At 34.6% G+C, this 13676-nt stretch overlaps 1 protein-coding gene and 1 long non-coding RNA gene across 2 annotated transcripts; both read left to right on the top strand.

The window, feature by feature from the left end:
* The first annotated feature begins 2125 nt into the window (after nt 1–2125).
* LOC141814491 (midasin-like) lies at nt 2126–12374 on the top strand. Its single transcript, XM_074702450.1, has 11 exons — nt 2126–2230; nt 2311–2615; nt 3425–3509; nt 7448–7722; nt 7808–8008; nt 8084–8247; nt 9602–9711; nt 9791–9910; nt 10917–10995; nt 12096–12218; nt 12292–12374. Exons 1-11 carry the CDS (start codon nt 2126–2128, stop codon nt 12372–12374), a joined length of 1650 nt encoding a protein of 549 aa, XP_074558551.1.
* Nucleotides 12375–12489: 115 nt separating this feature from the next.
* LOC141815296 (uncharacterized) lies at nt 12490–13085 on the top strand. Its single transcript, XR_012600537.1, has 4 exons — nt 12490–12577; nt 12656–12790; nt 12865–12921; nt 13002–13085. It is a non-coding gene; the product is annotated as an uncharacterized LOC141815296 (long non-coding RNA).
* Nucleotides 13086–13676: the final 591 nt, after the last annotated feature.

The raw sequence follows: 13676 nt of genomic DNA, 5'->3' as shown, positions 1-13676 counted from the left end.
AAGAATCCATTAGTGGTGTTGATTTCTGATTTTTATTATCCTGAACCTTATGATAAGTTTGTATAAATTTTATCAAGTTTTATATGTTTAAAAATTCACTGCTCTCCGCTATTGAATTCATATCAGAAAGCATAAATACATGAAGGAGTTTATTATTATTAAATTGATTTTGATTTGAAATGATCTAAAATTTTCTAGGTCCATCACTCAATTTCAGATAAAATTAATTAATGAACTTATAGAAAAAATGAGGTATTTTGAAAATATAGTACGTGATTTAAGTGTTACAAAATTTAAATATGTGATTTATATAATATCAAAATTTACTCGCATGGTTCGTTAAAATTGTGAACGGGTTCAAAATCAGACCATGAATGCTTAAAATTATGTAGAATGATTCCCCCCCCCCCCCCCCCCCCCCTTGGACGGTGGACTCCAAATCCCAATGGCTTCGACAAGGCACCAACGTTGTGACAACTGCAAGGCCATTAGATTCAAAATAGTTCAGGTCTCATACGAACAACTATATGATCATCTGTGAGGAGGTAAATTGAAAATTTATAATTGACTGCTATGAGAAGGATATTACCTCGACTTTGCTGAAATTTGATCATTATCCACCACAATAAAAATATCATATAATTATCAACTCAACCATGCCCCCAAAGATGAGAGATAAATACTCTAATACAACCTAGAAGGGATCGGCATGCCTCAATATTTATATTTATGATCACGAATCACATCTGTCTCAGTTAAATTATAGCAAGCAGCTTCACATTTCACATTCAAGCGAAGTCCAAACAAATTTTGATTGTCCATATTACTTGAGCATGAACAAGGCCCATGAGCGGCCCTCATCAAGGGTATGTGTAATTAGAGAATCCTTGAAATTTTTTTAATTTAATCCAATTTAAAAATAAATTGGGAGTTAGGTGGACTAGCTCATAAGCCCATTATAAAAAATAAAAATATATACATAAAAATTGAAAATTTTAAATTTAGACATGAATTATATGGTTTAGTTCACGAGTCTATTATTTTTTTTTTAAATCTTCTTAATTCGTGAACCAACCTGAGTTAGTCCGTTTCAACCTGCAACTTTGTATGGGCTGATTCATTTAAGTCCGCTTTTATATAAATAAATAAAATTTTAATTTAACTCACTTAAATTATTTAGGGATACTAATTTAATAGTCTCAATTCAAATTGATGGTATTTCAAGGCTTCACTGCTACTGATAAAAAATTTAGAAGAAGACAAGCAAAAACATTTATTTTATAAGTAATTTTAATTATTTTTTTACTATAATATTTTGTTAAAGAAATAAAGAGATAAATGAAATATAAAATGTAACCGAAAATCAATCGAATAATAAAAGACAAAAATATGTATTTTAATATAAAAAGTGAAAAAATATGAGATATATCGCACGATCTGAAAAAAGAATAACATTACACGCCATACCTTGTGCGGCCATTTTTATTTTTTACAAATATTATAAATTAGTTAAAATAAATTATTTAATTTATTAATTGTTATTTAAAAATATTATTATAATATTTCAATTTTTTTGTTTGATCGAGGTAATTAAAATATTAATGATTTTTTTAGAATTATTATTTTAGTAGATTGATGACAAACGGCTACGACAATTTTAAAAAATAAAATTAGAACTAAAATAAATCAAATTAAAGTAATTTTCTTACAAATTTTAGTTATTTAGAAATCTATACTTGAATATTTTATTCTTTTCGTTTTTATTTTGTAAATTACATGTTTTTGATATTTGCTGCCTAATTATTATGCATAGAATTAAATTACGTTAAGTATAAAATATCACATATAAATTTTAAAACTTTAGTTGGAAAGTCTATGATTTAATATAATTCCATTAGTGTTATTTAGGCGATTTAGTATAATTAATTTATTAACTTTTTTCTAAAACCCTAACAACCGACGTATCGTCTTTAAAAACATCAGAATTCTCATTCCGCTCCTTCGCGGCTCTCGCCTCGCTCTGCTCTCTTCCTTCATCACCTCTCTTCGGTAACTACTCCTTTCCTTTCCTGTCACTTCTCTCATCGGTACCTTCGTGTTCTCGTATCCTCGCAGCCCAGTCCAGATGTCGTACGACGGTAAGTTTTCCTGCGAATCTTCCCTGAAGCGCCTTCTTGCTCGCTGTTCCGGTCTCCGCTCCGACCGCAGGCTCCTTGCTCTCTCACAGAAGGTGAGCCGTCTTCGAGTCCCCCTTTCTCCGATTTCAAGTATCAGGTTGCACAGTCTTGTTAATTCTTTGGAATTTGTCAGGTCGGCGCTGTCACAGCGGAAGAGATCGTGGAGGCGATCGCGGAGCCGTTCCTTCACCCTAACTATACTATTCCAATAGTCGGGTGCTTCCGCCCGCTATGCCGTCTGATAGTAGACAGGGCCGTGACAAAGCTTGATAACGTCCCTAGCTTGATATCGATGTCTGACGAGGAATCTGATGACATAGGAGAAGATGACACGCGCGTGATAGATTTTTATATGGAAAGAGGGAGGGGCTTGCGGCTTCACGAGATGGCTTCGTTGGCCTTGTGCCGGGCACTAGATTTGGCACCATTCTTGCTCAGGTGACTGCCAGTTTTCAGTACATTTCATCATCTTCGTTGCTCAATGGCAATTTGTTTTTTTTCTGTGTGCTTATCAATGCTCAATGTAATTTTTTCCTGACTCTGTAGAAAATGTTCTCTCTCTCTAGACATCCGTCCTCCATTATGCTTGTTGAAGCATAGATTAATGCTGCTAAAAAATTGGATTTTCAGTATGCAATTATTTTCTGTTTGTCTTTGAAGGTTGTACATATTGGGATCATACGGTTTTCATCACTTCCATACGAGCGGAATATTTAATTTTTATAGAGAGCAGCCGTTGATATCCTGATTGACCTGTGAAAAATTTCCCTGTTTTCTGTTTCACTTTTATTTCTCCAAAAAAAAAAGGAATTTGAAAATTGACAAAAAAGGAAAACATATGCTATTAACTCCATGACATAATATTAATAAATTTTATTTTTACTTTCTACATGACATATGTTTGGTTTTCACCAAAATTAAGAAAAAAATATTATGAATAAAATTGAGAATAGGTAATCAGAAAATAAATGCTTTGGGTGTATTGGATCCATGAAGTTTGAGCAATAAAGTGTGAATTTTGTTGGTTTTTTCTATAGTAAAAATGGAGCATCAGTTTCAAGATAAGGAGATGTCCCCTTCTATAATATCTGATTGGGTATCATATGATATACTACTTTCTTGTTTTACTTTTTTCTTTTCTTTTATTGATTGGCTGAACTTGTTATATCTGTCCTCTTCTTGTTATCATCAGTTATCTTCTGTGATCTACCTTTATTGTATTTAGCATGTATTTTCCACATTTGTAGGTGCATCATAAATTATTTCAGATTTGCTCCCCAACCCTTTGCACGGCTTGAGTTGGCGGGTTTTGATTCTCAGATAACTAGCAAGGTACTGTTATTTATCATTTCCCAGCTACAGTAGCTTTGAACACATTTTTCTGTTTTTAGAGATATCATGGAGACCATCAAGTGCCACTTTTGTTTATGAAGGCAGGTTTTGAACCAAATACATTGGCAACGCCATTTGCTTTTTGTCTGCCTTTCAGTTTATAGAGCATTTATTTTTGGTTCTTCAGGATATTTTCTATCAATATTCTAATCACTTCACTTGCATAATTTGAGCGATCTTTTTCTGATCCTTGTCCGGCCAAGTACGATGAAAGTGACTCCTATTTATCTCCTATACGGTTTTATTGGGATTTCTACGTTAGCAACAAACTCAGTGTTAGTTCTTCTGGTGTGAATTTAAAACCCACGCTTAAAGTCTCAATCGAAGCCAGAGTATTGGTCCTCAATTGAAATGAGATGTACCTGTGCCTTGCCAAACATGTCAATTCCAGTATTTCCCCTGATGTTGAGCCTTAATGGTAGTGGAGGTAGGGAAATAAGAAATAGGGTTGTGTGAAGCCTTAATAGGAGTAAGGATGACAACAGGCTAGGTACTTACATTTTCTATCAGTACTAGAAGCCATACTTGTTTAAATATATGGTTCTTGAATCCCTTTAATTAACTGCTTTTGATGATAAATGGATACTCAGTAAATATATACAAATATTCTACTTAAATGAGTAACTACACATAATTTTGTTTTAAGGTTAACTCAAACCCTATTATTAAGCATAGTTGGGTACATAAAATCTCACTTAAAAGGGTTGGGTAAGTAATCTCAATTATTCGGTGCCCTATTACCATCCTTCATGAGGAGTATTGATGAGTAAGGCAAAGTGTAGACTATCCCAACACAAAGGAACAGATCATTTGACCTTGTCTTACTGGTTTGACATGGAGGGAAGATGCTCTTTTGTTGTGCTGATATGTAGGGAAGAGGACAATCTCTTGGTCTCAGTGTGGAGGGAAGAAGATATCTAGCTTGTTTAAATACAAAGGGAATGTAAGTTACACGAGGAAGATGATGTAGGATTAATGTAATGGTTTGCATGTATAACTTGAGGGGAAGGTGTGTGTGGATAGATGACACCTTAAATAAAGCTCTTTTAAATAAAAAGGATAATTTAATTGTTAGTTGTTGGCAGGTGCTTACTTGTGTGTGTCTGGTTGATTGTGCCAAGTTATAAACCCAACAAAAATAATAATAATAAAACAAGACAATACAAACATGACAATTTAACATGATTTAGAGACTCACTTATAATCTATGTGCCACCTTTAAATGAACCTTTGAATGATTACAATATGCTCTAATCTCAAATAGTTAATGAAATGTAAAATTTAAATTAGGAGATTACTAAACACTTGTGTCGAAGACTTTAACCATAATTTAAGCCCATGAGAGCTTTGGGCATCTGAGCACTTATACATAGGAGAAAGGAGAATGTTTTTTTGCAACCTTTTTGCAACTGAAAGCTCCCCAACAACTTTTATAAGAGCACTCCAATGACCACATTTTGTGAGTCTCTCTAATTGACTAGAAATCCTTTAATTGATTTCTTAGACAAATATTACTGATGGAAAACTAATGACTATATTGACAATTAGTTGGATTCTACCTCTAGTCGATTTTGCTCAAGCTTCTAGTTGACTAGAAGGCACATCTAGTAACCCTAGTACTTAGTTGACTTCCAAGTCGTTCACCTCCAGATGATTAAGTTCACCTTTAGTTGACTTAATCTAGTTGATGGTCCTTCCTTTGTTCAGCTTGCCTCTTTGTAAGCTAATGCAAAGTACTGAGATCAAACTAAGTCACAGACTATGACTTGGAACTATCAAGTCCTTGGTCCATGGTTTCAAACTAAGCTACTAGGTAGTGTTTCCATACCCAGCCAAACACATCATCTACAATGAACTGCTTGAAGAGACAAGCCTCAAGATTATATTCCATGTCATTGATCCTCTATGCCTCTCAAGCCCACCTCGTTCTGTGCCACCCAAGTGTGCACCTAGCAATAGGCCTATAGTCTATTGGATGCACCATTCTCCTGAGCTTTACTCCATGCTATCTAATTCTCCATGCCTTTTGAGTTCACCTTTCACCAAGTCTCTCAACCATTAAGCACACATTCTCCACAGTGACATTTGCAGCCACTCAATTCTTCTTGACCTATAGTGTCATAGAATCTCTTCCATAGCTCCAACACTCATTGTAGGCCTTCTACCATTTGGGCACAAAGTGCCTCAATCTCGTCGAGTCAACTCACTCCTTTAGTTTTGTGTTTACTATGACAAGTTCATGCAAACTTGATGCACACATTAGAAACATGGAAATACAAGTAAAAGCTAACTTATACCTTCCGCCAAATACATCAAAATATCTACCTGACCACTTAGGAACCTCATTTTCCCAATAGACGAGGAAGATGGTATTGTTGGTATATATTTGTTCCGTTTGCTAGTTAGTAGGCAGAAAGGTATGCTTCTCATGCCGATCCACATGATGATTATGATTTTTTTTACTCATTATTTGGTTTACATAATCTCATTGGATAGTTAATCAACAATCAATAAGAAACTAAATAATAACAAATTGAGAAATTATCCTCTTTGTAGCTCACTAAGTTGATGACAGTAGCAACTAGTGATGAAAATAAAAATTGTGTGGACCAGATTTTAATAAAAAATTTATTTTATTTTAATCAATATAAAAAAAGAGAGTAATGGAAAAAAAATCAAATATTGGAAAAGCATGAAAATTTTTTAGATAAATGTTACATTTTTTCTCATTCTTAGCATTTTAAACTACATTTGCACGATGTTATTCTTTACTTTTCATCAGGACGACGAGCATTGCAATATAGCATACTAGTGAGATCTGAGATCATTTCTGCATATTACTTCTTAAAACATTAAAGTATTGTACAACTTGTTTGATTGATATTGGTTACTTCTGGGACTACTTTTAGATTAATTAATTATATATATGTGTGTGTATACACATGAATGTTCATACACACAGGTAATCTGGAAATAAATGCTGATGGCAGTCCCAAGACTGAATGAAAAAGGTTGAGACAGTGTTAAAATTTGTTTAAATCTATGCACATTATGGAAAGGAAAGATGGGAATTCAAATTTGTAGTAAAAATTGTTTTTGATCTACTTTTTTTTTTTTTTGCAATTGCAAGAGACAATGCTTTCATTCTTAGTACTACTAAAAGAATTCTATAGAATGAAGCAACTCTGCCACCTGAGTACTAAAAGAATTCTATGCAAGACAACATTCTCACATGGTACGGTGACTAACAGCTATGCTGAAAGCCACATAAACACTCAAGGAATTACGTGAATTGTATGCAAGATAGCATGGCCACATGCTTCAATGACTAACAGATATGCTGAAAGCCACATAGACACTCAAGGAATTATGTGGTTGCTTATTGAAGCTCATGTTATTTGTTACCTACCATTGTCTTTACTTGAAATTTTGTATTATGGTGCAAGCAGGTCAACACCTTCTCTAGAAACTGTCATTATGTTTCTCACTTTGTCAGTTACATTATGAACACACATGAAAGGAAATATTCTCGTCAGTATTTGTATTCTAAAAACGTTTTTCTAGTTTGTTGCTATGGTTGTACTTGTATTTTCCTGTTTTAAGCATATGTTTTACATGATTTCTATATTTCTTCCTCTGTTATATATGAAGTTTATGTTTTGCTTGTCCAATGGATTTTTTACATTTATTTTCTCAGTTTCTGCATCGTGGAATTCGTGAACATTCATCTCATTGTCATTGCTTATTACCTACAAGTTTGATTCTTCATCATTTCTATATTGTGACTAATATGCCCTTTTTACCTTATCTCAATTTTTTGTAGTCTAATATGACCTAAAATTTTATCTTATGATTCATGATTGCCTGTTTTATCCCAGGGTGAAAAGCATCTTCTGGATGCAATTCGGTTGACTTACCGTTTTCTAATAACGGAGCCACAAATATTCTCTGGCTTATGGGATTGGACCTGCTTTTTAGACCTTATGCAACAAACATCAGATGTTGGGGCTATCCTTGCTCCAAGACACCTGATAAATATATTGGACATAAGATGGTGTGGAATTCAAATTCTCTCTACTTCTCTTAAAATAAGTGATAGAGCTACTGAAGATTTTGGTTTAGGTTCAGATGAAGCTTTTGCCTGTTTACTTCGGTGAGGCACATTAAACAGTGTGCACATTTACAATTGATAGTTAACATGCTACTTTGCTACATAACATTATAAACAATGTGTGTAGGTTTGAGGAATTCTGCCAGGACACCTCATTGGAAAAGGCTGGATTTTATCTCCAATTAGTTGAGGAAGATCAAGAAAGGTTCTCAGATGGAATTGGTAATGTTAGTCAATTTTTTGAGTTTGACTATAATAGCCTAGTTTCATCTTCCAATTTGCTTAAGATTGAGTCTGGAATAAAGGATGTTCGACGCAAGGTTTTGCGGTATGTATAAAGAATTGTCCTTTTTTTTTGTCGAGCCAGTACTTTCTCATGATTAACAGGTGTGCTTGTTTCCAGTGTTGTGCCTGGTAAGCCATTTGTCATGACTTCTACAATTAGAAAAAGTTTTGAGATGATATTAATGGCGGTGGGTCAAAGATGGCCCATACTTCTCCATGGTCCTGCTGGTTCTGGAAAAACATCTATTATTAATATGTTGGCAGAGATCAGTGGGAATCAAGGTACATTTTGTTGTTCTTCTAGTTCTCATGCAAAATAGTGCTTTAGTCAGTTCTTTAGATGGATTATATCATATTTAAAATTTTCAGGTGGATCTGTTCCATATATGACTTTTAGGATTCTGTCATTTACTTTACTCGTCTACCATGTAAAAATTCCTCTACATACTTTGTTAAGGATACTCCTTTTTACTTAAGCCAAGTTCATGACATTATTTTCCATGTTATGTTTCACTAGCCATCTGGATTATCTTGTTTTGAATAGTATCTATGCTCGGTTTGTATTGACATCAAGTGATTGTACCAATTGCAATGTTTAAATCTCTTGCCGTGCTGGGTGGATTGGCCCAAACTTACCATTATGGTAAATTATTGAAGTTAGGTATTGATCAGCACTAGATAATTGCGCTTGTGTTTCCAGTGCCAATGTGTCATTACGTATCTATTGTCTCGCTGGTGCTGAATGTGCCATTAAGTATCTTAATGTGATAATATGTTTTGGCACACTGAAAATTTTACAATTAAAGACTAATTGCTATAGTCTATATAGTAAATAAATGAAGTGAAAAAACTAAGTAGTGGGGTTGTGAGAATCAGGGACGAAGACTGCTGGAGTTGGAGAGGGGAGGGGAGGTTGTATATAGCACAAGTGTTCTTAATGAACAGTGTGGGGCATGGATTGGAATGAAATTGAGCCCATAACCATGTGTCACAAAATCAAATTCTAGCTATAATACCACCTGATGCGTCAGCGGGATAAATCTTGTGCCTCATCTTATGGGATTATGGGCCTAGTTGGGTTTTCGCAAGGGTAAAGAAATCCTTCAGATATAAAACTGTCTTGTTGCTTGAATGAATAGCACAATGGTCATGGAACTCAATCCAATCTTATTTATCACCTGGACATAATAGAATAAATGTTTTAGATTTGTGAAATTTAAAATAAAATAAAATCTAAGACTGGTTTGGTTTGTTGAATTTTATACTAATGGCTGGCTGTTTTATCAAACCAGTTTTATGTTAGTCGGGTCTATTTACATCAAGGTGGTACTTGAAAGGGTTTGCCATTATAATTGTATCTGAAAGGAACCTTAATCAAACTTATTGATTTTTCTACATGCTTTGACAAATTAGAGCTCTGTTCCCTTTCTTTTTAATGAATTTTCATATTAATACACAAATGGGATGATGGGTTAACTGATGCCATTGATTTATTCATTTAAAAAATCAAAGAAAATCTGATGTGGCATTTGTTTCTTAAATGTAATAATTTACTGATCCAATTTTTCACTACTTGTATTTTCTTTTGTGAATGTGTTTATTATCGAATAACTCTGTATTCTGTTATTGGCTTTAGTTTTGTTCATTCACATGGATGATCAAATGGATAGCAAAATGTTGATCGGGAACTATGTTTGTTCGAACCAACCTGGTGAATTTAGATGGCATCCTGGTTCACTTACACAGGTTTGTTTAACCTTTTAAGGTAGAGTTTTAGAATGCTTTTTTTTTGTTGATTTTACATTCTTTAATTCATTTTTGATAGGCCATTTCAAAAGGATATTGGGTCGTGTTTGAAGACATAGACAAAGCACCTATTGAGGTGCAGTCAATCATATTGCCCTTACTAGAAGGTTCAAGTATTTTTGTTACTGGTCATGGGGAGGTAATATCTCTAATACTTGTGTATATAAGTGGTCAACTGATTAAGTATTCATATTATTCAATGGTTATATTGCCATATGTGTCTTGGATGCATAATTACCCTGGCCTAATGTGATCTTGTGCACTGTGGTTTACAAACCATTGGTTCCACCGTTGATAAATTACCTCAATTTGCAGTTGGTAACGGGAAGTGCATTTAACTATAAGAGACATTGAATTTTCATTTGGCAACTGAGATTAAGATATATCACATGTATAATCACATGCTATACTACTTGAAATACTTGCCCGTCCTTAATTTAGGTAGCCTAATGTATCCCTTATCAAGAATTGCATTGGCCTGTTAATCATTTTCCTCCTTTTTTGTTGCATCCCTGAAGTACCTCATTAAGCTTTGTATATTTTTTGGGCATAGTTTGTGCAACACCAGGATTAACTTTTAGATTGACAGAAGTGCTTGAGATTGTCTAGTTCATGCAATAAAATAATCCAGGTTCACAGTGCTCTCCCCATGAAGGGGAACAGCTACCCTTTTTTTTGTTGTAAGATGCCAAAGGCAGGTACTTGGCAAGATAACCCTGCCTTCCTGATTTATCACGTTGGAACAAATAACTATTGGTTCAACTTCCAGTCCAAATTCTGAGGAAAGTGAATATTGGGGGTGTATTGCATATCATGTTGGCCAACCAGCAGTGTCTTTTCTGTGTATCTCTGGGATATCGCAAATTTATAGTCTTCTCTTTCCCTGTCATATATGTAGATGTTATACAACTTGAGTTTACTATCAAGAGATATGATTTTGGTGCTCAGAGGTGGGAGTGGTGATTGAATTAATAGAATATATGTCACAATACACCTTCCACTTTCCCAACAGTGTCAGCGTTCACATTTATGACTTTTAAGCTCCCTCTTTCATCAATTTCTTCCTTGTCTAAATTATGACTCATGGACATGTTACTTTCTTCACTAGCTATTGATGTGTTAATGGTGTCTGTTGTTTGGCGCAGGAAATTGATGTCAGTGAAAACTTCCGTATGTTCGCCACAATATCAACCTTGAAGCATGAAGTTTCATACGAGATTGAAGGTAAAGTAGGAATAAGGCCTTCTAATGAATGCTTTAGAATATGATATTTTGCAAAACTGCCCAATATACTTTTAGAATTTAGTTTCTAAAAAAATGGCGGACATGTGATTTACTTTGAGTTAACCCATTTAAGAGTTAAGTCCATCTTTTCAAAGCTGTAAGGCCAGATTGGGATCACTATTTATACCAGATGCTTCTTGGTACTTTTTAACCCTTCGCTAAAGTAAAACTCCATCAAACTCAACAGTTGGAAGAAATAGAGTGTTTTTCCTGTCTAGATAGGTAGAAAAGGGTTTCTTGATTGTTTTTGGACATACTGTTTCATATTCCTACAACAATTCCAAACAAATGATGTAAATCCTGGCCTCCTCATGCGGACTTGGAACTAATTTCTTGTGGTATCAGGAACAACATTCTTAAAAATGATCCTGCCTGCTCTGTGACCGAGTTACAGTATCTTTCTTACCTCTTTTTATCTTTATCTAATCTGTTATTATTTTTATTATTTCATGTGCCCGATAAGTACAACCACAAATTTTCTTTTTGTCTTTATTCTCAACAATCTAATTCTTTGTAGAGGGAATCTACCCCTCAATCCACTTTTGCATCTTTCTTTTGGATGTTCCACACCCAGGACTTAAATGTGTAGTCATTGAATGTTCCATCATCCTAATTCCTTTATTGTTGTCACATATTTTTAGAGACTTTGCCTTATATCTTAGCCTTTTCACCGGCTCAACCGGAATTTGTTTCTGTTCATCTGCAACTTCATGATCCTCTCCACCTGATCTTTAACTCCCAAAACCACCTTCCACTACAAATGTATCGTTGAAATAATGAGTTACCTTCATCAGATTCTTAATCTTCTACCATTGTGTCAACAAAATCTCTGTTTAATATAGACGTACTACTACTGTTCATTCCACTCTCCATTCTATTTATTTCACATGTTTTGAGTTCCTCCTTTCACAATTTACCCAAATATTTTTTGTAATTGTTTTTTGTCATTGTTACCATTTAGTCATCAAAAGCAAATGCAGTAGTGGAATTATCAAGAACTTATATTGTACAAATTACAAACTCTATATGTAATTTTGCAGCAAGGCTCTCCTTTAGTACTTTATGGAGGAAAGTGTTAGTTAAAATTCCTAACAGTGGAGACATGACCGAGATTGTGAATGCTTGGTATCCAAATTTGAATCCACTTACCTCAAGGCTTATGGGTATGGTTTTTTGTTATGTTTGATTGTTTATTGATACTTGGGTTGGCTACATTATATAATCTAATTTCTTCAGATACTTTCATAAGAATAAACTCTCATTCTTCCAACCAAGTGGGAGCCCATGCTTATGGGAGTTCATCAGGCTCTGTCTCTTAGGTTTTCATTGAGGTATTTTGTTCTGTGGCTTTCTGAGGATTCCTCCTCAGAAATTGAGGAAATACTTTGTCAGTTTTTAACTCACCTTTGTGTCTGACCTTTTTAGGGATCTTTTGAAATGGTGTAAGAGAATCTCAGATTTGGCTATCAGTGTTTCTGGTTTTCCAATTTCAGCTACTAATTGCCAAGCTATTTATCATGAGGTTTTGTTTGCTCTATTTAATTTGTTTGTGGTAAGATATGGATTTCCTTAAGTTTTACAGAACTTGAATGCGATGCAGGCTGTTGAGACATTTGTTGCATATCTCCCCTGTTCACCAAAAAAATTGTTAATGATGAGAGAAATTGCCAAGGTGTGGGGTGTTCCTTTGCCAGAGACAGAACATGATTATCCTCCTAACAAGCCTGTGATCCAGGTTTGTCTTATTTTACATCAGTGAAGGTCATGTTTATGGTTCATTTCATTGCTTACACTTGCAATCTATCTCAGAGTTGTAGGTCTCATCTGCAAGTTGGAAGAGTTGCTCTCCCGTTTACTCAGATTCCAGTTAGAACAAAAGAACTCAGTTTTTCCTTTCTAAATATCTTCATTATTGTGATATTTAATATTAATTTTTTGTCGAGCAGAATTTGCCACCTAGTAGACCCTTTGTTGGTATTCGCAGTTCCCTGCATGCTCTTGAGAGGGTTGCATCCTCTGTGAAGTACAACGAGCCTGTTCTTTAGTTGGAGAACAGGGACTGGGAAAGACAACTCTCGTGCAGAATCTTGCAATGAGACTGGGGCAACAACTCACTGTCTTGGTCTGACATAAATAATTTGCTTACATTATTTTATTCTCATCATTGTATTTTTACTGTGATTCTAATAGAAACAAAAATTTTGTATGCAGAATCTTAGCCAGCAAAGTGACATTGCTGATCTTTTGGGGGGATATAAGCCTATGATGCACGCTCAATTTGTATACCCCTTTACCAAGAAGTTCAAGGAATTCTTATTGTAGAACTTTCTCTGAGAAGGTCTCCAAAATATTTCAATTTAAGTTTATAGCTTGATTATTGTCAATACATTTGATTAACCTGGATATTCTTAATAGGAAAATGAATCTCTCTTTTGTACATGTAAATATATGTTGAAAAAAAATGGAAGAAGTTGCTATGTGCATGCCAACAGTCTGTTGACTATGTCGTTCAGCGTGCTCCATCAGCTTGTAGCTTGTCGAAAGGAAGAGGCCTTTGACAGAAGTTCATGAGTGGGGAACATTTTCTTTAAAAAATAAAGCTATCAGGAGCAAATCAGGAC

Source organism: Curcuma longa, chromosome 21, assembly GCF_044706935.1.
Source record: "Curcuma longa cultivar G26 ecotype Majalengka, Jawa Barat chromosome 21, ITB_CL_G26_1.1, whole genome shotgun sequence".
In the NCBI taxonomy this organism is placed as follows: domain Eukaryota; kingdom Viridiplantae; phylum Streptophyta; class Magnoliopsida; order Zingiberales; family Zingiberaceae; genus Curcuma; species Curcuma longa.
This window is presented reverse-complemented; position numbering and strand designations above follow the sequence as displayed.